At 41.6% G+C, this 22,182-nt stretch overlaps 1 protein-coding gene across 1 annotated transcript in view; it reads left to right on the top strand.

Moving 5' to 3' along the window:
* The window catches only part of oca2 (oculocutaneous albinism II), a 353,721-nt gene that overhangs the window by 223,325 nt on the left and 108,214 nt on the right, over positions 1–22,182 (top strand). Inside the window, exons 20-21 of the mRNA XM_028800033.2 lie at positions 11,150–11,209; positions 17,117–17,221. Coding sequence (XP_028655866.1) covers positions 11,150–11,209; positions 17,117–17,221 — 165 coding nt within the window. The remainder of the gene's footprint in view (positions 1–11,149; positions 11,210–17,116; positions 17,222–22,182) is intronic.

Genomic DNA, 22,182 nt, shown 5'->3' on the forward strand with positions numbered 1-22,182 from the left:
CCATACTGTCTTGTGAAGTCCGGTAGCCAGTTTGGCTCCCACGGATCAATGTCTAGGTATTCCTCCCACACGAACCTTGCCATAGGTGCATCGGCTGCACAAATGTGTTCAGCTGCGGCGGCATCGGCTGGTGCCAGTTCCTCACTCTCTTGTTCGATCTCCTGATCACTCCCAACAAAATCAGATTCTGAAAAATCAGGGTCCGACTCCGTGATAATGCGCAAAACATCATCTGCTGAGTATTTTGTTTTCTGCACTCGCTTCGCTCCCTCGTGAGATGTCGATGCCATCTTGCCTTTGTTTACATTTGTTTACATTTCGCAACTCACGCACACGCAAGGATTAGATGCCTTGTCAATGAGTCTAACATTCCTCCAAGCACAGAGGGAATGCCTGTAACGTAACAGTGAGTTTTGTCGCCCTCTACCCCTGGATGTCGACTTTTGTCGGGAAATACACATCATGGTCTGTGACGCAATATTCGCTCCATAAGACGCACAGACATTTCCAACCTTCTTTTGGGGAAAAAAAAGTGCGTCTTATGGTGCAAAAAATACGGTACTTAATTTTGACCACTTAATCGTACGTATGACTACATTCTCCAAGTTATATTCTGTAGCTTGTTAATTATATGTGACCACTGGAATAGTGAAATGTTTGTGGGCACCCAGGGAAATTGGTGGTTGGGCCAAAATTAGGGTGTATTTCAAACCTGTCTGCCCCTCCACTAAAGTCAGAAACTATTCAATGAATGGAATTATGGAGACCAAATTTAATTGAATTTGTGTTTAGTTATTTGTAATTTGGGGGTAAAAACTGAAGTGACATTAACACAGTGTAGCAGTTAGCAGGTTGGCCTAAAGGTGTGTGGGTCTGGATGCCTGACTGGAAGCGACCTGTCACACAGGCATACAGAGTGATGCATTCTACAAGTATCAGATTGGTTCACACTACATCCTATGAACTTAGCAAGATTGGAAACTTTCAAAGGACAGAACAAATAGCAGGCCCTGGAAAAAAATAGCAGCTAGTCTTTGGTGGATCACAGAAAGAGTGAGAGAGAGAGAGAGCGCAACAGTGAGAAGGATGTTTAGATATCCTGGTCATGCTATGCAATTAAGAAGCAGCATAAGAGTAGATGTACGAATTATGTGTTTGAGGTGTTTCACATTGCACATAACAGCAGCAAAGTGTGACTTGTGAAGTTAAACTTCATAATATACGCTGAGATGGTTTGTCAGTATTAAATATACGTGCCCATTGTTGGGCTTAACTGCTATTCAGTGTTTAATACTCAGTTGTCACTACAGTAATAACAATTACACATTTTGAGACTCCAGTGTTATTTACTTAAAGTTCAAATACTGCATGTCATTTCTTCTACCTGGGCCTAACAGGTTGCATGGCACATTTATTAATAGGGTCATATTTATCTTCAATGGGAAGAGTACTGCAACTTTTGCACTGATTGAGTGAGGGCAGAGGTGATCATGAGACTGTCAAGAATGAAAGGTGTGCGCTGGAAGTAATTACCTGATATGGGCAAGAAGACCGCCTCATCTATAAAAAGTGAGGTGCAACCATCATTTTCATAGGATATAAGAAATACCTAAAGGGATTCCCACACACAAATTTAAGTTGTTCTAATTTTAACACTAATTCTGCAAACATAGCTCTTTACATCTCTCTCTTTCTCTCTGTGTAAACAGCAGGACTCTGTGGCAAGGAGCAGAGGCCATGGAACGCTTTACTCTTCCAGCACCTTTTACAAGATTATACAGGATACTGTTATTTTTGGCCAGTCCTGTTTCCAGATGTTTTGTGAGCATGGATAACTCTCACAAACATTCAACTATTTGTACAATACAGTTTAACAGGAAATGATACACATTTCTCCTTCTGAATCGGAGGTATGGAATTTGGCTAGCATCTGTGTTCTAAACTGCTAAAAAAAAAAATTAAAGGAACACATTGAAAACACATCAGATTTCAATGGGGAAAAAAAAAAATCAAGCTAGGTATCTATACTGATATGGACTCGTTTGATGGCAATGAAAATGATCAACCCACAGAGGTCTGAATTCAAAGACACCCCGAAAATCAAAGTAAAAAATGATGTGGCAGGCTAGTCCATTTTACAGAAATTTCATTGCAGCAACTCAAAATCATACTCAGTAGTTTGTATGGCCCCCATGTGCTTGTATGCATGTCTGACAACATCAGAGCATGCTCCTAATGAGACGGATGGTGTCCTGGGGGATCTCCTCCCAGATCTGGACCAGGGAATCACTGAGCTCTTGGACAGTCTGAGGTGCAATCTGGCAGCTTCAGATGGACTGAAACATAATGTCCCATAGGTGTTCTATTGGATTTAGGTCAGGCGAGTGTGGGGGCCAGTCAATGGTATCAATTCCTTCATCCGCCAGGAACTGCCTGCATGCTGTCACCACATGAGGCCGGGCATTGTCGTGCACCAGGAGGAACTCAGGACCCAGACCCAGCAGAAGGTCTTACAATGGGTCCAAGGATTTCATCCCAATACCTAATGGCAGTCAAGGTGCCGTTGTCTCGCCTGTAGAGGTCTGTGCGTCCCACCATGAATATGCCTCCCCAGACCATCACTGACCCACCACCAACCTGGTCATGCTGAATGATGTTACAGGCAGCATGACGTTCTCCACGGCTTCTCCAGACCCTTTCACGTCTGTCACATGTGCTCAGGGTGAACCTGGTCTCCTCTGTGAAAAGCACTGGCAAAGTGGTGCACGTGACAAAACTGGTATTTAACCCTTCGTTACTCGGGTTTCGTGAACTCTTATAAGTGCTCGGCTGGGGTGTATTGCACCCCACTGTTGTTTATAGAGAAATGATAGAAAGAAATATTTTAAATGCAATTTATTTAATCTTTATTAGGACATGTAGCATTTTCTAGCTTTTCATGTTTACAAAATCACTGTCTAAAATTTCCTTTTCAATAATTACAGGTGGGAATAAAAAAAAGTTTCATGTCTCTATACCGTATACATTCATTCTGTCCATTTCAAAAGTGGTCACAGTTCACAACTTCATGGAAAGTTCCACTATTCCTATGTTTGTTGGGAACTTGTGGTGCACTGATTGCAGGTTGGAACCAAATGTTCCATGCATATGTATTTACTGCAGGAATGGAACTGAAATCTTGTTTTTCTGTCTTTGCTCCTTGGACATTCCTCACACCTTGCCTGTTCTGGTTTCTTTGCTGGTGGTGGGTTCGCAGCAGAACTTTCCAACCCTAGATTTGTTCTTGTATCCTGCGGCAACCTTGTTGATGCATTTGTTAGTGCAGTCAAGAAGCATCTCCGTTATATCCGGCGATATGAACAATTCAAAGCACTGAGAGAGAGACTTTGCATTTTTTGCATTCCCTTTGACTCCGGGCGATTCCTTTATAATGTTATGAGCTCTGGTTCAAACTTGCTTTTGAGGTGGTGTCTTATATCATTTGGAGGATTTGTCTTTTTCTACATAGTAGCTTTCCTGCTGTGTTTCATCGTTATCTTCAGATGGGTCTGTATCATGTTCACTGTGGCTGGTGTGTTCTGGTTCTAAGTCTGAATTTGACTCTAATTCAGAATCACTCTGTTCACTCGGTTCAGATTCACTTTCAACCTCCTCCAAATGTCTGACAAGCCTATCCTGGGCTTCCTTGTAACTCATCTGTAAACGGTGGAATTTCATCATAGGCAAATAAGCTATAAATGGAACCCAGTAACAAAAGCTTACCGTAAAAATGTCATTCGCCAATTACTCTGGTGGGGTGCTAAACTCCCAGAACGATGTAATACGACGTTATCAGCTCAAGGGTCCACCTCTGACTGACGCACACTCTTGCATGCGCAATACGTTAGTCATCTTGCAGCTACTCAAGGCATCAAAGCTCCACGTCGTGCCATCTATGAGAAATATGCATAACTTTGGCAACTGGGGTGTGCAACACCCCACCCGAGTAACGAAGGCAAATTGGCAAATGCCAATTGAGCTCCACGGTGCTGGGCAGTAAGCGCAGGGCCCACTAGAGAATGTCGGGCCCTTACGCACCCCTCATGAAGTCTGTTTCTGATTGTTTGGTCAGAGACATTCACAACCAGTGCTGGAGGTCATTTCGTAGGGCTCTGGCAGTGCTCATCCTGTTCCTCCTTGCCCAAAGGAGCAAATACTGGACCTGTTGATGGGCTAAGGACCTTCTACGGCCCTGTCCAGCTCTCCTAGAGTAACTGCCTGTCTCCTGGAATTTCCTCCATGCCCTTGAGACTGTGCTGGGAGACACAGCAAACCTTCTGGCAATGGCACGTATTGATGCGCCATCCTGGAGAAGCTGGACTACCTGTGCAACCTCTGTAGGGTCCATGCTGCCAGTAGTGACACTGACCATAGCTTAATACAAAACTAGTGAAAAAACAGTCGGAAGAGATGAGGAGGGAAAAATGTCAGTGGCCTGCACCTATTAAACCATTCCTGTTTTGGAGGTTATCTCATTGTTGCCCCTCTAGTGCAACTGTTGTTAATTTCATTATCACCAAAGCAGCTGAAACTGATTAACAACCCCCTGTGATATCCCGTGTAGTGGGAAATGGCCCCAGCCTACACTCTGGACATCTGATAGTTCATGAACCGAACAGGATCAGTGGAGAGATGAGACCCCCTCTGCTACTTAACTGACCAGATCAATATCCCAGAAGTTGTTTTTTAAATTTTTTTTTGAGCAGTATATTTTCCCAGCATAGATTTTTCTATGTAAAGCAAGCATGATCTTCTAAAATCATGAAACTATCCTCTGTCACTGGCCCCACCATCTATGCAATATTATTGTCAAAAAAGAACACCTATAATATTTTCAGATCTTATCCACCCAGCATGGTGCTTTTTATCTATTGCAGTTATGAAAGTTTCAGAAATGAATCAAATCTCTAATGGTGCTTCTAGAACGTTCTCTTTTGAGGAGAGTGTATGTACAAGTAATAGATTTCCAAATCAGAGTCCTCCCCTCGACAGAATCCTGCAGTTGAGTTGAATTTTTTTTTTTCTTGCATTTTGGTGAGGGCAGCCTGGTGGATATCTTCCTGCCTATCTCTACCTCTGTAAGACCTTGCAAAATATAATTCTCAAAGGCCTCACTGAACTTTCTCCGTGAAATCAAGATGCTGTTGCCAATTCCTTTTTTGCCAACAATGTTGCTAATATTAAGCATAAGGTCTTTTTCCATAACTGATAGATTGCCCTAACATTGATATCCATTTAATCTTTCCTAGGGTTGGTACCCTGAAAGGCACTGATTACCACCCTTTGGCTCCTACTCCTGAATGCTGTCTTCTTTAATGAGATCTTCAGCATTTAGACGTAGTGATATCATCTGCTAGCCGCTCATAGTAAATAACGCTAAACATGTTTCGAAGTGTTTTTTTTTTTTTTTTTTTTTTTTTAGCATCTGTATTTATTAGTTAGTGACCAAGTGTCAATTACACAGCTCTAAATCATGTTTTGCTCTAATGCTCAGAACATTTCAGTTAATCACATTGCTTTATACTAGGCAGGCTGTTTTGACCTTCATGACCTTCCAGGTGTCCCCAGTGTTCCACATGTGAGCATTGAAGAAAGCTTCACAATAAGGGCTATGAAATCACCAGGCAGTGCCCTTTTAAGCACTAAATCCAATGTTTATAAAATGGCAGCCTTAATTATTAGGTATATACAATATATAAAGACAGTCAAATGTTTCCTACAATATAGTTAACTTAAAGCTGCATTGACATAACCTGTACTTACATACTAGAGTTAAATTTCACTGAACACACGGCATGCAAATTACCATACATCTGCTTCAGCCTATCCTGTGGGAAACTTGAGAGCAAGACTGTTGATCAAGAAGTCTTGTTTGAGGGAAATTTTACACAAAATGAGTCAGATGCTACCTCATTTTTTTTTTTTTTTTTTTTTTTTTTTTTTTTATAATTTACTGCCAATTTTTCTCCTTTTCCCTCTGAGTGAAATTATACTCCACTCCTGAAGACCCAGATTCCACTGCCAATATCTAATATGGTTGACCGTGTACCTCAAATACAAATTTCTGCTTGTATTTGATGAGCCGTCTTTCCAGCTTCAAACCACTTCTTCATGTTAAGCCCACTACTTGAAGCTTTTATGGGCCAAAACCACCCCTAGGCCTAGTTCCATGGGATGATGGATGGGGTTTATTCTGAACTGTAATGAGTTTTCTGAATTGCTTTTTCTCTGAACCCATCAATTAATTGAGGATATGACAATTGATTATTGCCCCTAACGCTAGCCTGTAGAGCAGGGATGCCCAATGCGTCGATCGCGATCGACCGGTAGATCGGAAAGGTAGTGCAGATAGATCGTGTTGCATTCAAAAAAAAATGTTTTAAACTTTAGTCTATCATATATCCTCTGTATGGCATTTGCCACTTGATTGACATACAGGGCGGCCAGTCTGAGCTCTCTTTTCTTCTAACACACTGATCATCCCACACGCACAATCAAACACGCGAACTACTGCAAAACTCCGGCTGTGATCTAGTTAGTCTTCCAATTTATATCGACTAAAGTAGGGATTTAAAAAAAAAAAAAAAAAAATTGTTTGGTGAGGGTATGGGCTGGATGTGGAATTGGAAGAGGATTTTGTTTCTCACAATGTCACAATCAAAGTTTGTTTGTCTGATCTGTCAATCTATCATTGCTATTCCAAAGAAGGAAAATGTGGAAAGGCACTTTTGAAACTGTTCATAAAAACTACGAAACTGACTTCCTTCTGAAAAGCGATCTGAGAAAGAGAAAGGAGAGGGAACTAAAATCACAGTTAATCGGACAGCCGTCATTTTTCACTCGGCTGAATTCAATAGCAAAGGCAGACACACCGAAGCATTGTTCTGGGTGAGTCACTCGATCATTAAGCATAAGAAGTCCTTCCAAGATGGAGAGATGATAAAAGATGCCTTCGTTGAGACAGATGGCTAGGGAGAAATTCCTGTTAAGATTTCAAAACCCCTGGCCGGAGGAGAAAAAGTTTCTCCTTGTCATTAAACATGCATAATACAAGCAACTTAACGATCAATGGCCGCTAGACTTGGCATTTTTTTTCACGATCTGACCAACATGGTGAATGAGCTTAATTTACAGCTGCAAGGAAAAGAGAACTCCATGGTCAATATGATTAGCTCAGTTAATGCTTTCAAACGAAAAATGCAACATCTGTCCTCAAAGCTGCAGCGTCTTGATTTGGGGAACATCCAAAACCTCGCGTCAGAGCTGGAGACGCAATGGAAGGCGTGTGCGCAACTTGACAGCATACACTACACAGAGCAGATTGAAAATTGCCTGTCAGACTTTGACAGACGGTTTCAAGACTCAGCTTTACTTGAGCCAATCGCTATATTTAAGTGCTATCCATTTAGGGAAGATGTTGAGGGTGATTCACCTGCATCGAAAATTGCAACACTGTTTCACCTAAAACTCCTTTACAGTGGAGGATGAGATTTTGAGACTACAGGATGACATTTAACTGAAGTCTGGGGCTCTTGGACAGTTTTGGAACTTACTCACAGAGGAAAAGTACCCAAACATGAAGAAATGTGCTTCCTTCTTGACTGCATTATACGGCTCTACTTATTTATGCGAGTCAGCCTTTTCCCACATGAAGAGTGTTAAATCCAAATACTGTAGTGACCATAAATGTATTGAATTCTTGTGCCATAATAAATAATAATTTATAATAATAAAGTAATAAAAATAAAGTATACTCAGTGTGTGTGTGTGTGTGTGTGTGTGTGTGTATGTTTATATCTATATATATATATCTATATGTTTGTGTATATAATATATATATAATCATTTTTAATGTAGGTAGATCATTTCAACCTGGTAAAAAAAAAGTAGCTCGCAAGCCGAAAAAGTGTGGGCACCTCTGCTATAGAGAATTAAGAGAAAATAAAGTTGTCTATAAGTTGTTTTCTAGTTTTAAGTTAAGACTTGGCCCAACAAAATGCAACATCATTATAGATGGTGAGATTATGAAACAGACTTTTGTTGAAAATGTAGCAGAAAAGTGAAAGAGAACATGAGGAGACTGTGGTCAGTCAATAGAAAGTGATTGTTAGTTGGGCTGTTTAGTACCTCTGTACTTGAAGAAGGAACTAAAGTTCAGTCTTGGAGGCTGCTTGTGACTGCAGGTCTTCATCCAAACTAATTTCTTTTTTTAATTGGACTGTTATTTAGTAAGATTTTCCTGCTCAGCTTATGGCAAGAGTTTTGCTTTGTAATTAAATCCTAAGCCCATATATAAACCTTCATGAAACTGAGCAGAAACCCAGCCGAACCTGATTATTTTCTTGTGTGTTTTAAATACTTGTAGTCCTTCATGTACTTAGAAGTAAATCATGTTCAGCCCCTTTTTACATTCTTGACCTGAGCCACTGAGGATTCAGGGTACAGACGCTGTCCACTGAATCGCACAATCACATTGTTTCAGTGTATCTATAGAAAATAACTGAATGAAAACTAAACACTTTATCAATAATGTTTCTGTTACCGGATTGCATGCATGACACTCTTCTTCCTTGCTGTGTGACCCCATTGTTTGACAACTGGATGTTTCACTACTGCTGATGAATATTCCTTGCAGTTTAACGTGAACAAAACCTACTGGTTAGAAGTACAAAAACTGAATTACAAATACAATACGACTTATTGTTAGAATATATGCAATATTTCAGTGTAAAGGCCATCAAAGGTGCACTACTGAGAAGCTAATATGAATCATGCCTTCTCTTCAGAAGTTCTGCTTTAAGTCATATGGCATTTCTTACTAATTTTTCTGAAATAGCTTGATTGCCAGCTGCAATGATTTCTATTCAGTTCTAATTATAAAACATGAAAAATCTGAAATGCTGAATTATAATATTCTGCTTCAGAATGCCTCATTTTTGAAATTTTCATAATCTTTACCCAGTTCTAAACATTTTATATTACACAAATTTAGAATCTTTTTACTTGTAAATATTCTGGTGCATAAAATCGATGGATACTTAAAATACTTTACATAGGATAACCTTTTATTGAAGATACCCAGGAGAGCATGCATTTGAGGCCATATTCAAAGATGTGAAAGTTGCAGATTAAAGCTGAATATGAGGAAGTTTTCCATGCTGTAGTTAAAGCATAAGTTTTCTTCCCAGTCATTTATTTATATATATATAATATATACACACAATGCATCCGGAAAGTATTCACAGCGCATCACTTTTTCCACATTTTGTTATGTTACAGCCTTATTCCAAAATGGATTAAATTCATTTTTTTCCTCAGAATTCTACACACAACACCCCATAATGACAACGTGAAAAAAGTTTACTTGAGGTTTTTGCAAATATATATATCTCATATTTTATAAATTAAAAAAAAAAGAAAAGTATAATGGAGCTAAAGGGTAATTGACTCCCTGTGTGATGAAAAGCTTTAAAACTTACTGAATATCTCTATTTTTCAAGCCAAAAATGTTGAGCATTGATCCGCGTCTTGAGATTACGCACAGATTGAAAAATAACATACAGGTATCTATGTCAAAACCATTGTTGTAAGATTCAGCCATTTTAAAAGGAGACCAGCTGTAGGCATTACTTTGCTACATTCATCTTCTTCTGAGGAACCCTTGCAACCCACTAGATTGTTTAAACACACGTGTTTCAGAACAATAGAATATTAAGCGGGTACATAGACAGGGCTGCTTGTGGGGCGGTATGCACTGGTACGCCGTACATGCATTTTTGTTTTAGAGGCAGAGTACCTACTATAAATGGTTGTGGTACTATGACTGCACCCACCCTACTCCTCAAAGCAATATATGAATATTAGCATGCTTGAAACTCCAAGGACAACCCCACCCTCCACTCTTCAACATACAGTAATATACTTTGAGCTCAAAACCTCAAGGGAATCCACCTCCCCATCCCATGTAATCGAGTGACATATGGATAGGCATCCATCTGGCTTATCCAAACTAGGGGCATGGTACAGCTGGAGTGTATCCTAGAAATTATAGGATTGATGCAAGGCAGGATCCATCCCAGGGCAGGAAACCAGACCATTGCAAGGAGAACACACACCCATACCAAGGCCAATTTAACAAAGTCAATTTGCAAGTTTAATTAGGGTGAAGTTTAGTAAATCCAGTACAGATGTTTTAACATAGGCAGAGTAAGCTTAGAGTGCCCAAGCCTGTTCGGGTAGCATCCTACACAAAGCTGGTATCAACTAGGGCACGGGTGCTTTGCAGGGTCCCTTGGCACAGATTCACATTTAAATCACAATTTTAAATTTACTTGTCCTTGGGAATGTGGGAGGAAAATGAACATAAAAATATGAAGTATGGGCAAATTATGCATGACATGAGGGTCAAACTATTGGAGGCTGGATCAGTGAGACAGTACTGCTAATCATTTCACCACAATGCTACCCATTTCTGATCTATAAGCTAAAAACAGCAGTGAACTCATACCACAGTATGTATTTGACAAAACGTTACACATGAAAATACGATAACAACAAATCTTAGAAAACTTACAGATTTTCTTGTAAACCAAAACAACTTGTATTCTGTTATTACAATAAAGAGCAACTATTCTTTTCAGCATATTGCATTGAAGCCCTTTGTGTCACTCATAACACGCTTAGCAGAATAACTGACGTTTGTATAATTTAAAAAGAAGAAAGTGGAAAGCAGTATGTGTTACATGTCATTTGCAGATGTCAGAATGAGGGGATAACAAGAAAACGAAATCTTCAGTTTTCATAGCCTATCAATGAGAATATTTGCAAAACTCTTTTTTTGTTTTTTGGTGACCTCTTGCATTATACTATTTATAAGAAATAAATCAAGCCTTATAAGAATTAACTTTAAATTAAGTTGAATGTAAAAAGTATTGAGGTAAATATTAATATTCTTAAAAAAGAAATGTTATTTTTTGGGTTATGTTGAGAATGCTTGTTTGTTTCATAACCTAATTCCAGGGAAAAAAATGTACAATACATTATTTTAACTGTCATTTTTTTTTAAACTTTTTTTTGTCTCTTAAACTTGAATCATTCTTATATATTTTAGGCACTGGCCCATTTGCAACTTATTGATTACATTGGGGAACAAACAGCACTTCTGATTAAGGTAAAAATACATTTAAATGTATTCGCTTGGCAGACGCTTTTATCCAAAGTGACTTACAAAAGGGGTAAACATAGTCGAGTAACATTAGGCTAAGGCCTGTTTTGTTCAGCAAGTGTAGTAGGACAGGTAACAAAAGTTAATTGCTACAAGTGGAAAGGATGTAATAACTAATAAATTTACAACTATGAATTACAATTAATAAAGCAACTAAACTTATCCTAAGAACAATCCATCCATCCATCCTCTTCCGCTTATCTGAGGTCGGGTCGCAGGGGCAGCAGCTTGAGCAGAGATACCCAGACTTCCCTCTCCCCGGCCACTTCTTCTAGCTTTTCCGGGAGAATCCCGAGGCGTTCCCAGGCCAGCAGGGAGACATAGTCCCTCCAGTGTGTCCTGGGTCTTCTCCGGGACCTCCTCCCGGTTGGACATGCCCGGAACACCTCACCAGGGAGGCGTCCAGGAGGCATCCTGATCAGATGCCCGAGCCACCTCATCTGACTCCTCTCGATGCGGAAGTGCAGCGGCTCTACTCTGAGCCCCTCCCGGATGACTGAGCGTCTCACCCTATATCTTTAAGGGAGAGCCCAGACACCCTGTGGAGGAAACTCATTTCAGCTGCTTGTATTCGCAATCTCGTTCTTTCGGTCACTACCCATAGTTCATGACCATAGGTGAGGGTAGGAATATAGATCGACTGGTAAATTGAGAGCTTTGCCTTACGGCTCAGCTCCTTTTTCAACACAACAGACCGATGCAGAGCCCACATCACTGCGGATCCCGCACCGATCCACCTGTCGATCTCATGCTCCATTCTTCCCTCACTCGTGAACAAGACCCCGAGATACTTGAACTCCTCCACTTGGGGCAGGATCTCACTCCCAACCCTGAGAGGGCACTCCACCCTTTTCCGGCTGAGGGCCATGGTCTCGGATTTGGAGGTGCTGATTCCCATCCCAGCCGCTTCACACTCAGCTGCGAACCGATCTAGAGAGAGCTGAAGATCACGGCCTGATGAAGCAAATAGGACAACATTATCTGCAAAAAGCAGTGACCCAATCCTGAGTCCACCAAACCGGACCCCCTCAACACCCTGGCTGTGCCTAGAAATTCTGTCCATAAAAGTTATGAACAGAATCGGCGACAAGGGGCAGCCCTGGCGGAGTCCAACTCTCACTGGAAACGGGTTCGACTTACTGCCGGCAATGCGGACCAAGCTCTGACACCGGTTGTACGGGGACCGAATAGCCCTTATCAGGAGGTCCGGTACCCCATACTCCAGGAGCACCCCCCACAGGATTCCCCGAGGGACACGGCTTTTCCAAGTCCACAAAACACATGTAGACTGGTTGGGAGAACTCCCATGCACCCTCCAGGACTCTGCTAAGGGTGTAGAGCTGGTCCACTGTTCCGCGACCAGGACAAAAACCACACTGTTCCTCCTGAATCCGAGGTTCGACTATCCGATGGACCCTCCTCTCCAGGACCCCCGAATAGACTTTTCCAGGGAGGCTGAGGAGTGTGATCCCTCTGTAGTTGGAACACACGGTGTGTCTTCTTAATGAGGGGGACCACCACCCCGGTCTGCCAATCCAGAGGCACTGTCCCTGATGTCCATGCTATGTTGCAGAGACGTGTCAACCAAGACAGCCCTACAACATCCAGAGCCTTGAGGAACTCCAGGCGTATCTCATCCACCCCTGGGGCCCTGCTGCCAAGGAGTTTTTTGACCACCTCAGTGACCTCCGTCCCAGAGATGGGGGAGCCCACCTCCGAGTCCCCAGGCTCTGCTTCCTCATTGGAAGGCATGTTAGTGGGATTGAGGAGGTCTTCGAAGTACTCCCCCCACCGACCCACAACGTCCCGAGTCGAGGTCAGCAGCGCATCATCCCCACCATATACAGTGTTGACACTGCACTGCTTCCCCCTCCTGAGACGCCGGACAGTGGACCAGAATCTCCTTGAAGCCGTCCGAAAGTCGTTGTCCATGGCCTCCTCAAACTCCTCCCATGCCAGAGTTTTTGCCTCGGCAACCACCGAAGCCGCATTCTGCTTGGCCTGCCAGTACCTATTAGCTGTCTCCAGAGTCCCACAGGACAAAAGGGACCGGTAGGACTCCTTCTTCAGCTGGACGGCATCCCTCACCGCCGGTATCCACCAACGGGTTCGGGGATTGCCGCCACGACAGGCACCGACCACCTTACGGCCACAGCTCCGGTTAGCCGCCTCAGCAATAGAGGCACGGAACATGGCCCATTCGGACTCAATGTCCCCCACCTCCCTCGGGATGTGGTCGAAGTTCTGCTGGAGGTGGGAGTTGAAGCTACTTCTGACAGGGGCTTTGCCAGACATTCCCAGCAGACCCTCACAACAATTTTGGGCCTACCAGGCCTGACCGGCATCCTCCCCCACCATCGAAGCCAACTCGCCACCAGGTGGTGATCATTTGACAGCTCCGCCCCTCTCTTCACCCGAGTGTCCAAGACATGTGGCCGCAAGTCCAACGACACAACCACAAAGTCGATCATCGAACTGAGGCCTAGGGTGTCCTGGTGCCAAGTGCACATATGAACACCCCTATGCTTGAACATGGTATTTGTTATGGACAATCCGTGACGAGCACAGAAGTCCAATAACAAAACACCACTCTGGTTCAGATCAGGGGGGCCATTCCTCCTAATCACACCCTTCCAGGTCTCACTGTCATTGCCCACATGAGCATTGAAGTCTCCCAGCTGTACGAGGGAGTCTCCAGAAGGTATGCCCTCTAGCACCTTCTCTAGGGACTCCAAAAAGGGTGGGTACTCCGAACTGCTGTTCGGTGCATACGCACAAACAACAGTTAGGACCCGTCCCCCCACCCGAAGGCGGAGGGAGGCTACCCTCTCATCCACCTGGGTAAACCCCAATGTACAGGCTCCAAGTCGGGGGCAATAAGTATGCCCACACCCGCTCAGTGCCTCTCACCGGAGGCAGCTCCAGAGTGGTAGAGAGTCCAGCCCCTCTCAAGGAGATTGGTTCCAGAGTCCAAGCTATGTGTTGAGGTGAGCCCGACTGTATCTTGCCGGAACCTCTCGACCTCATGCACAAGCTCAGGCTCCTTCCCCTTCAGAGAGGTGACATTCCACGTCCCAAGAGCCAGCTTCTGTAGCCAAGGTCCCCGCCTTTGGCCACCACCCAACTCACACTGCACCCGACCTCCTTGGCCCCTCCCATAGGTGGTGAGCCCATGGGAAGATCCTAAGAACAAATTTACAAAAAAATTCACAACGTTACAAATTTACAAAAAAAAAAAACCTCTGCTTTGTAATATTTTATATTATTGGTGAATTTTTTTTTTATCCTAAGAACAAATTTACCAATAATATAAAATATCACAAAGCAGAGTGTTTTTCTATCCGTTAGATAGATATTCACAGCATAGATGTGTTTTCAATTACTTCTTAAATATGAGGTGAGACACAAAAATAACTGGACTGGGCTTGGGGCTTTCCTGGAAAACTGTCTGGCGGTCGGCCAAATGTGAATCATAAAACTGTATCCCCTCTTACACGTCTTCTCAAACCGACGACTGGCTAGGTATATCCGGTGAATAGCCCAGTAAGTATTTGCACATCAATCTCTACACGATTTGCCACTATGTCGGGTGAAAAAATCGATCAGCGAATCAACATCAAATTTCTCATGAAATTGAACAAAATGGCCACAGAAACTTATGGAATGATAGAAACAGTGTATGGTTATAAGTTTGTCTCTCACACAACTTCTCGAGGGGTACAAACATTTCAAGGACGGACAAGAAAATGTGACTGACGTTCAACACCCAGGTTTAGAGGGGCGTAAGTGCTTCACCAAGACAATGCTCCTGAAGACAATGGTTTTTCCGTAAAGCAGTTTTTGACTGACTAAAACATCCCTGTCCTCAATCATCTTCCCTATTCGCCTGATTTATCTCCCTGTGATTTTTACTTGTTCCCGAAAATCAAAAGTGACCTGAAAGGAACACATTTTTCTTCAATGGATGAAGTGAAGACAGAAATGGCAAGCCTGTTGAAGAGCCTCAAGCAAAAAGACTTCCAGCACTGTTTCAATCAATGGAAGATATGTATGGAGCGGTGTAGAGATCAGGAGGGGGACTATATACAAGGAGACAATCTTTAGAATTCATCAGTAAAATATATATATATATATATTTTTTTTTTTTTACCAGTCCTGTTATTTTTCTGTCTCACCTTGTACATTTATGGAGTCAGCAGTTCAGATGGAGGTAGGCAGCTCATTCCACCAACTAGGAACTACACAGGAAGAGAGTCTGGATTGGGACTTGATACCGCACAGAGGTGGCATCACCAGACACTGTTCACTAGCAGCGCTGAGTGGGCAAGAAGGAGCATAACACTTCACCAGTGTCTCCATATTCACTGGTGCTGACCCATTGACTATTCCATAGGCAAGCATCAGGGATATGAGCTTAATGTGTGCTGCTATAGGGAGCCAATGTAGCGACCTGAAGAGAAAAGTGACATGTACCTGTCTCAGCTGTTAAATACTGTGTATGTTGTGTCCACTGAAGTCTGGTCCATCGGCAGTGGCTTGATAGCACATGCTGGTACTCCTGCCAGAAGTAAGTTGTAGTAGTCCAGACGCAACAAGACCAGTGCCTGTACCAGAGGTTGTGCTGCATGTTCTGTCAGATATGGTCTGATCTTGCTGATGTTGTACAGCGTGAAGAGAAACAGTAGAAATGTGGTCAGAAAAAGATAGCTGCTCATCATTCAACACCCCAAGGTTGTGTACTAACTTGGCAGGTGTTGGTGGCAATAAGCCAAGCTGTACTTCGATGGGTGGGTTGAACAGACTGGCTAGTCAGGATCACAAAAAGCTTGGTTTTTGTCAGGTTGAGTTGTAGATGGTGGTCCTTTATCTAGATATCAGTAAAACATGCTGAGACTCTAGCTGATACCGTATTGTCCTCTGGAGAGAATGACAGGTACAGCTGTGCATCTTCTGCATAGCACTGATAAGAGTACCCATGCAATTGGATGATGGAGCTCAGCGAGGTGGTGCACTGGGAGAAAAGACGGCCCAGCACTGGTCCTTGGGGTACACCCATGCATGTCTGGTGCGCCCTTGACAACTCTCCTTGCCAGGACACACTTTTGGATCTGCCCGAGATGTAGGACTCAAACCATCCAAGAGCAGTTCCAATGATTCCAAGGTCATTGAGAATGGCAAAAAGGATGTTATGGTTGCTTGTGTTGACGACAGGAGAGATCTAGCAGGATCATGACCAATGACATATTACCAGCTCAGGCAAGTCATCTAGAGTCAGTAAAATTGTCTCAGTTGAGATACTTCTAATTGAAGCCAGTCTGGTTGGTATCGAGCAATCCATTCTGTACAAGGAATGAAGAGACCTGGTTAGAAACAGCATATTCAAGTGTTTTGGAAAGGAGAGATACAGGCCTGTAATTGTTAGCTTGGGATGGATCAAGGGTTGGTATTTTTGAAACATCATGTAGCCTGTCTTTTTAGTTAGTTCAAGTATATTATACATGGAAATTTTCATTAAGATTGCTGAAATTTTTGATATGCCATTAAGTATATATTTTAAGCTGGAACAATGGTAACCCAAATGCAAAATTTAATGGATAAATAACATCAGACAAAAACAAAAAAGGCAAAAGAGGAGAAGGTATTATGATTTTATCTATATAGATAAACAATTTATATATACTGCATATGGCAACTACAAAAAGTGGGTAAGACTATTGTAGATTATAAACTTTTATTTGGAATAATTTTATTATAGCTGTGATTAATTTTCCCACTTTTTTTTTAAAACTCTAACTGCCTCATTCATGCTTATGTAATATGTATTAACTGAATTATTTTTGCTCCCCATACCAGGTAGTACCAGAAGACCAGCGTCTGATGTGTGCAATAATTCTGGTAGTTTGGATTTCAGCTCTGGCATCCTCTGTAATTGACAATATACCTTTCACTGCCACAATGGTGAGTACTTTTGACTGCAGTTTATAAACTCTCTAGAGAGTGAAAATTATGTGGGATAACTTTTTTTTTTTTTTTTTTTTTTTTAATATTACTTGTAAAGTAGCATTACTGTAAGAAACAAACTCCATCTTGAACTTCAGGAAGATTTAAATGAACATTTGAGTGATTAACTCACTGAACGCCTCTAACTAATCAACCTTCAACTACTCATATATTAAAACAGTGCATTTGTAAAGGCAATTGCAACTTCCTCTATCCAGTACCTTTATTAAACCCACAGCAAACCCCCTTAAACTGCACTTGAGTGAGCTGGCAGTAGAGTATCTAACCATCAAGATATTAGCAAACCTGCTTAATCCAGACACAAAAGCCAGTCTATTAGAGGGCAAGACAAGAACCAATCCAGGACAAGCCACCAGTGTATAGCTTGCCATAATTCTGCACAAGTCCAGTCAATGTAGAGTTTGCAATTAACCTAACTTGCACATCTTCTGAATGATATGAATGTGGAATGAGAAAATGGGAATACTTGTAGAAAAAGCCCACACAGACACAGGGACATAGTACAGTTTCAACCCAGACCTGTGAAAATGTGATGCAGTGGCACTAATGACCACAATTCCACACTATGCTGGTAGTAGAACAATAATATCCATCCATCCATTTTCCAACCCGCTGAATCCGAACACAGGGTCACGGGGGTCTGCTGGAGCCAATCCCAGCCAACACAGGGCACAAGGCAGGAACCAATCCCGGGCAGGGTGCCAACCCACCGCAGGAACAATAATATAATATGTAAAAAGTTTTGTATTTTAGTTTTGTTTATAGTGTGTGTTTTTATCTATTGTTCAGTGTCCTTGAGCATTTAGAAAGGCTCCTACAAATAAATAAAATGTATTAAAAAATACCTTAGGTATGTACCTTCATTCCAGAGTTAAGTACAGTACATAATTGGTATTTGATGATAAGTTGGTTGAATGTGTAAAACATTTGGATTGGCTAATGAAGTAATTGTTTAAAGGAAACCATTGAAAATCCAAGCAGTCTGTACACCTGCCATATTTGTAGTTGCATTTAGGGGTACAGAACTGTTCTAAAAGGGAATTAAGATAGCATGGCAACATACAGCATTGGTTTAGCATGGTTTGAAGTAGCCAAGGGTCATGTGTTACTGGCACATAATCATACTTGTATAGCAAAGTACAGTAGAATACAAAGCATTGTTTGTTTTCACACTTGAACACAGTACAACTCCAGTACTGCAAATGTTAAATAATTCATTTATTAACTCTTTGGTAGTAAACCATTAACAATGCATCAAGAAAGCAATTCATTAAAAAATGTCCCTTTTAAAGCTGAGGCAGCAGTACTCGTGCAATATGTATTTTCCTGCTGATTGGTGTGTGTTCTAGTGGGAGATTTGCTTTCCTATTGATAAGACTGATCTTCTGTTTCTTATTGTATTTTGAAATAATGGAAGTTAACTGCAAACTGTGACACCAAAAAACAGTGGTCTGTGATGGTGGTCTGTTATACGTCTGAGAGTTTGCATGCTGTGAGCAAAATCCTGTGAATGTGTGAGGCATATTGAATCTGAAAAGATGCAAAGTAAAAATAACTGGCTAATTAAACTGGGCAAAACCAACATACAGAATTACAGAAAATGTTGTATTGGTCATCACAGAAGTCAAATGATATAATTTTGAAAGGAATATGAATATTGGACAACTGCAGATGTTTCTGCTGACAGTAAAGTCATTTGTTCTTGAAAAACTTTTAAATTATTTTGGTAGAAACTATTAGACTATAAATGAGGCTTGTTTTTGTGGAAAACTAATGTCAATATAACTAATAAATAACAGTACAAATATCAATCCTTTTCCAAAATACTTCATCTGTGGTTCAGTTCTTTGCTGGAGGGCTTAGTGTGTATTGTGTGAATATTCTCTGTGTGTTGATTCAGCACTCAATCTGCCAGGTTAGCGCTCAGTTCTGTTCTTCCTCACTTGCCCCTCCAGTGCTTTGCTCAAGCAATGCCCATCTCCTTCCAATACCCTTTATTGTCTTTGTAAATTGATTTACTTTAAATTACCAATGTCATCTTAAGATGACTCCATTTACTAATCAATCGTCAGGTTCCTTTATATTTTTTTACATTCTAAATTATATTTTCATTTTGTTTGGACATGTTGGACAAAAATCTCTATACCAGTCTTTGTTCTAAGATGAGGTATCCTTCAAATTGCTCACACATTTCAAAAAATGTTTCCCATCTGGTAGGTTTTGTTCTGTTTCCCTAATAATAATGGGTATAAGAAGGGGTTAACATAAACATAGTAATTTATGAATCAAAATTGAATATTTAAAGTAAATCACAGAATTAGAAAACAAAATATGTTCAAGAAAACATGTTCAAGATAAAGGTATATAAATTAAGTAGAATAATAATAATAATAATACACAAAATAGAAGTAAAAATGGATAGAAAATGTATAATAATGCATGCAAGCACAGGACAACACAAATTGGGACGTGTACTAATGGATCCCTAACATTTATAGAGTAATTACTGTCACCAAGTCACAGGGAAGGAAGAATTATATATGTATGTGGTAAAAGGTGAGTTATTAAATATTACTATATTTAACATTGTGCAAAGATAAATTTATCAGCCAAAAAGTTAATAATACTGCAGCATAAGTTGCATAGTGTCTCTTAACAAAATTTCTTAAAAATTTTACTTAGAATTTTGCTGACAAAATGAACCAAAGGTTGTGTGATAATTGGCCTAGTGGCTTATGGAAAGTTTTTTTTTTTATTTTGTTGAAGGCCACATACGAGCTTTATGTAGTTAGCCCACTTTTGACTACTAGTTCATGCAATACAGCCAGTCATCTTCACACTCTCTTGGCTGTGAACATTAAATTCTTCAGAGAGCTCCAACGTTACTCATTTAGCGTAATATTTTATTTCCTATAGATTAGTTTTTTTTTTTTTTGTTTTTTTTTTTACTTTTTTGTGATGCATTTATTTCTGATGATAGGCTTAGCAGCCATGGAGGTGCTCGATGAATATAATAAACTATACTCAATAGAAAGGTTTATGCTAGCTTTGCCACCTGACTGATGGGCACATCCATGGCATCAGTCTGCTTTTCATATAGAAAAACTTGCATAATAAGTTTAGCTGGCATAGACCAAAAAGCCTCAAAGTATAGTTAACCAAAATTTAAATGGCAAAAGTGAATTTAATGAAGATGCTCCTAGTGGTCCACACATTATATTTTGTCTAGATTTTGTAGAGCACAGCCCACATCAATTTAGTTCTATAACAACAGACATGACGGCCCAGAGGAACTTTAGGTCTGGGCATAACATACATAATGCATCAGAACAGTACATTAGATAGATGATTAATCCCAAGGGAAAATTCACATATGTACTCCGGCAGCAGCATACTGATAAAAAACCACAAATTTTAAAGAGTGATAAAAAAAAAAAATGCAGGTACAACAGACAATAACTTTGTATAATGTTAAAGTTTACCCCTCCCGGGTGGAATTGAAGAGTTGCATAGTGTGGGGGAGGAACAATCTCCTCAGTCTGTCAGTGGAGCAGGACAGTGACAGCAGTCTGCCGCTGAAGCTGCTCCTCTGTCTGGAGATGATACTGTTCAGTGGATGCAGTGGATTCTCCACAATTGACAGGAGCCTGCTCAGCGCCCATCGCTCTGCCACGGATGTACTGTAAAACTGTCCAGCTCCATGCCTACAATAGAGCCTGCCTTCCTCACTAGTTTGTCCAGGCGTGAGGCATCCTTCTTCTTTATGCTGACTCCCCAGCACACCACTGCGTAGAAGAGGGCACTTGCCACAACCGTCTGATAAAACATCAGCAGCATCTTATTGCAGATGTTGAAGGACGCCAGCCTTCTAAGGAAGTATAGTCAGCTCTGTCCTCTCTTGCATAGAGCATCAGTATTGGCAGTCCAGTCCAATTTATCATCCAGCTGCACTCCCAGGTATTTATAGGTATATGTAGAGGACTCCCCAGCTCCAGCGCACAGGCCTTCAGCAGTCGGGGCGATACTCCATCTGGACCCGCTGCTTTGCTGGCACAAAGTCTCCTCAGCTCTCTGCTTACCTGGGCTGCTGTAATTGTGGGTGGGGGGAAACTCTCTCCTATGCTGGTATCAGCAGAAGGATGGATGGAGGGTGCAGTACTCCAAGGTGAGAGTGGGTTAGGGTGGTCAAACCTGTTAAAGAAGTTGTTCATCTGGTTTGCTGTCCCCATGTCTCTCTTGATGGTGGCACTCCGCTTCGAACTGCGGCCAGTGATGATCTTCATCCCGTCCCACACTTCCTTCATGCTGTTATTCTGCAACTTCTGCTCCAGCTTTCTCCTGTACTGCTCTTTGGCTGCTCTGAGCTGGACTCTGAGTTCTTTCTGCATGTGCTTGAGCTCATGCTGATCACTGCCTTTTAAAGCCCTTTTCTTCTGGTTCAAAAGGCCCTTGATGTCACTTGTAATCCATGGTTTGTTGTTAGCATAGCAGTGTACTGTTCTTACTGGAACTACAATGTCCATACAGAAGTTGATGTAGTCAGTAGTGCAGTCAACAACCTCCTCAATGTTCTCACTATATGATCCCTGCAGGATATCCGAGTCTGTATTTCCAAAGCAGTCTCTCAGAGCCTGCTCTGCCTCATGGGACCACTTCCTGAATGAGCGTGTGGTTGTAGGTAGCTTCCTCACTCTTGGTTTGTAGTGAGGCTGAAGCAGAACCAGGTTATGATCTGCTTTCCCTAGCGCAGACAGCGGGGTGGCGTTGTATGCGTCTTTAACGTTTGCATACAGTGGGTCAATAGTCCTATTTCCCTGGGTGTTACAATCCACATACTGGGAGAAGGCAGGTAATGTTTTGTCCAGCGTCACATGGTTAAAGTCTCCAACAGTTAGCAC

Source organism: Erpetoichthys calabaricus, chromosome 4, assembly GCF_900747795.2.
Source record: "Erpetoichthys calabaricus chromosome 4, fErpCal1.3, whole genome shotgun sequence".
Classification (NCBI taxonomy): Eukaryota; Metazoa; Chordata; class Cladistia; order Polypteriformes; family Polypteridae; genus Erpetoichthys; species Erpetoichthys calabaricus.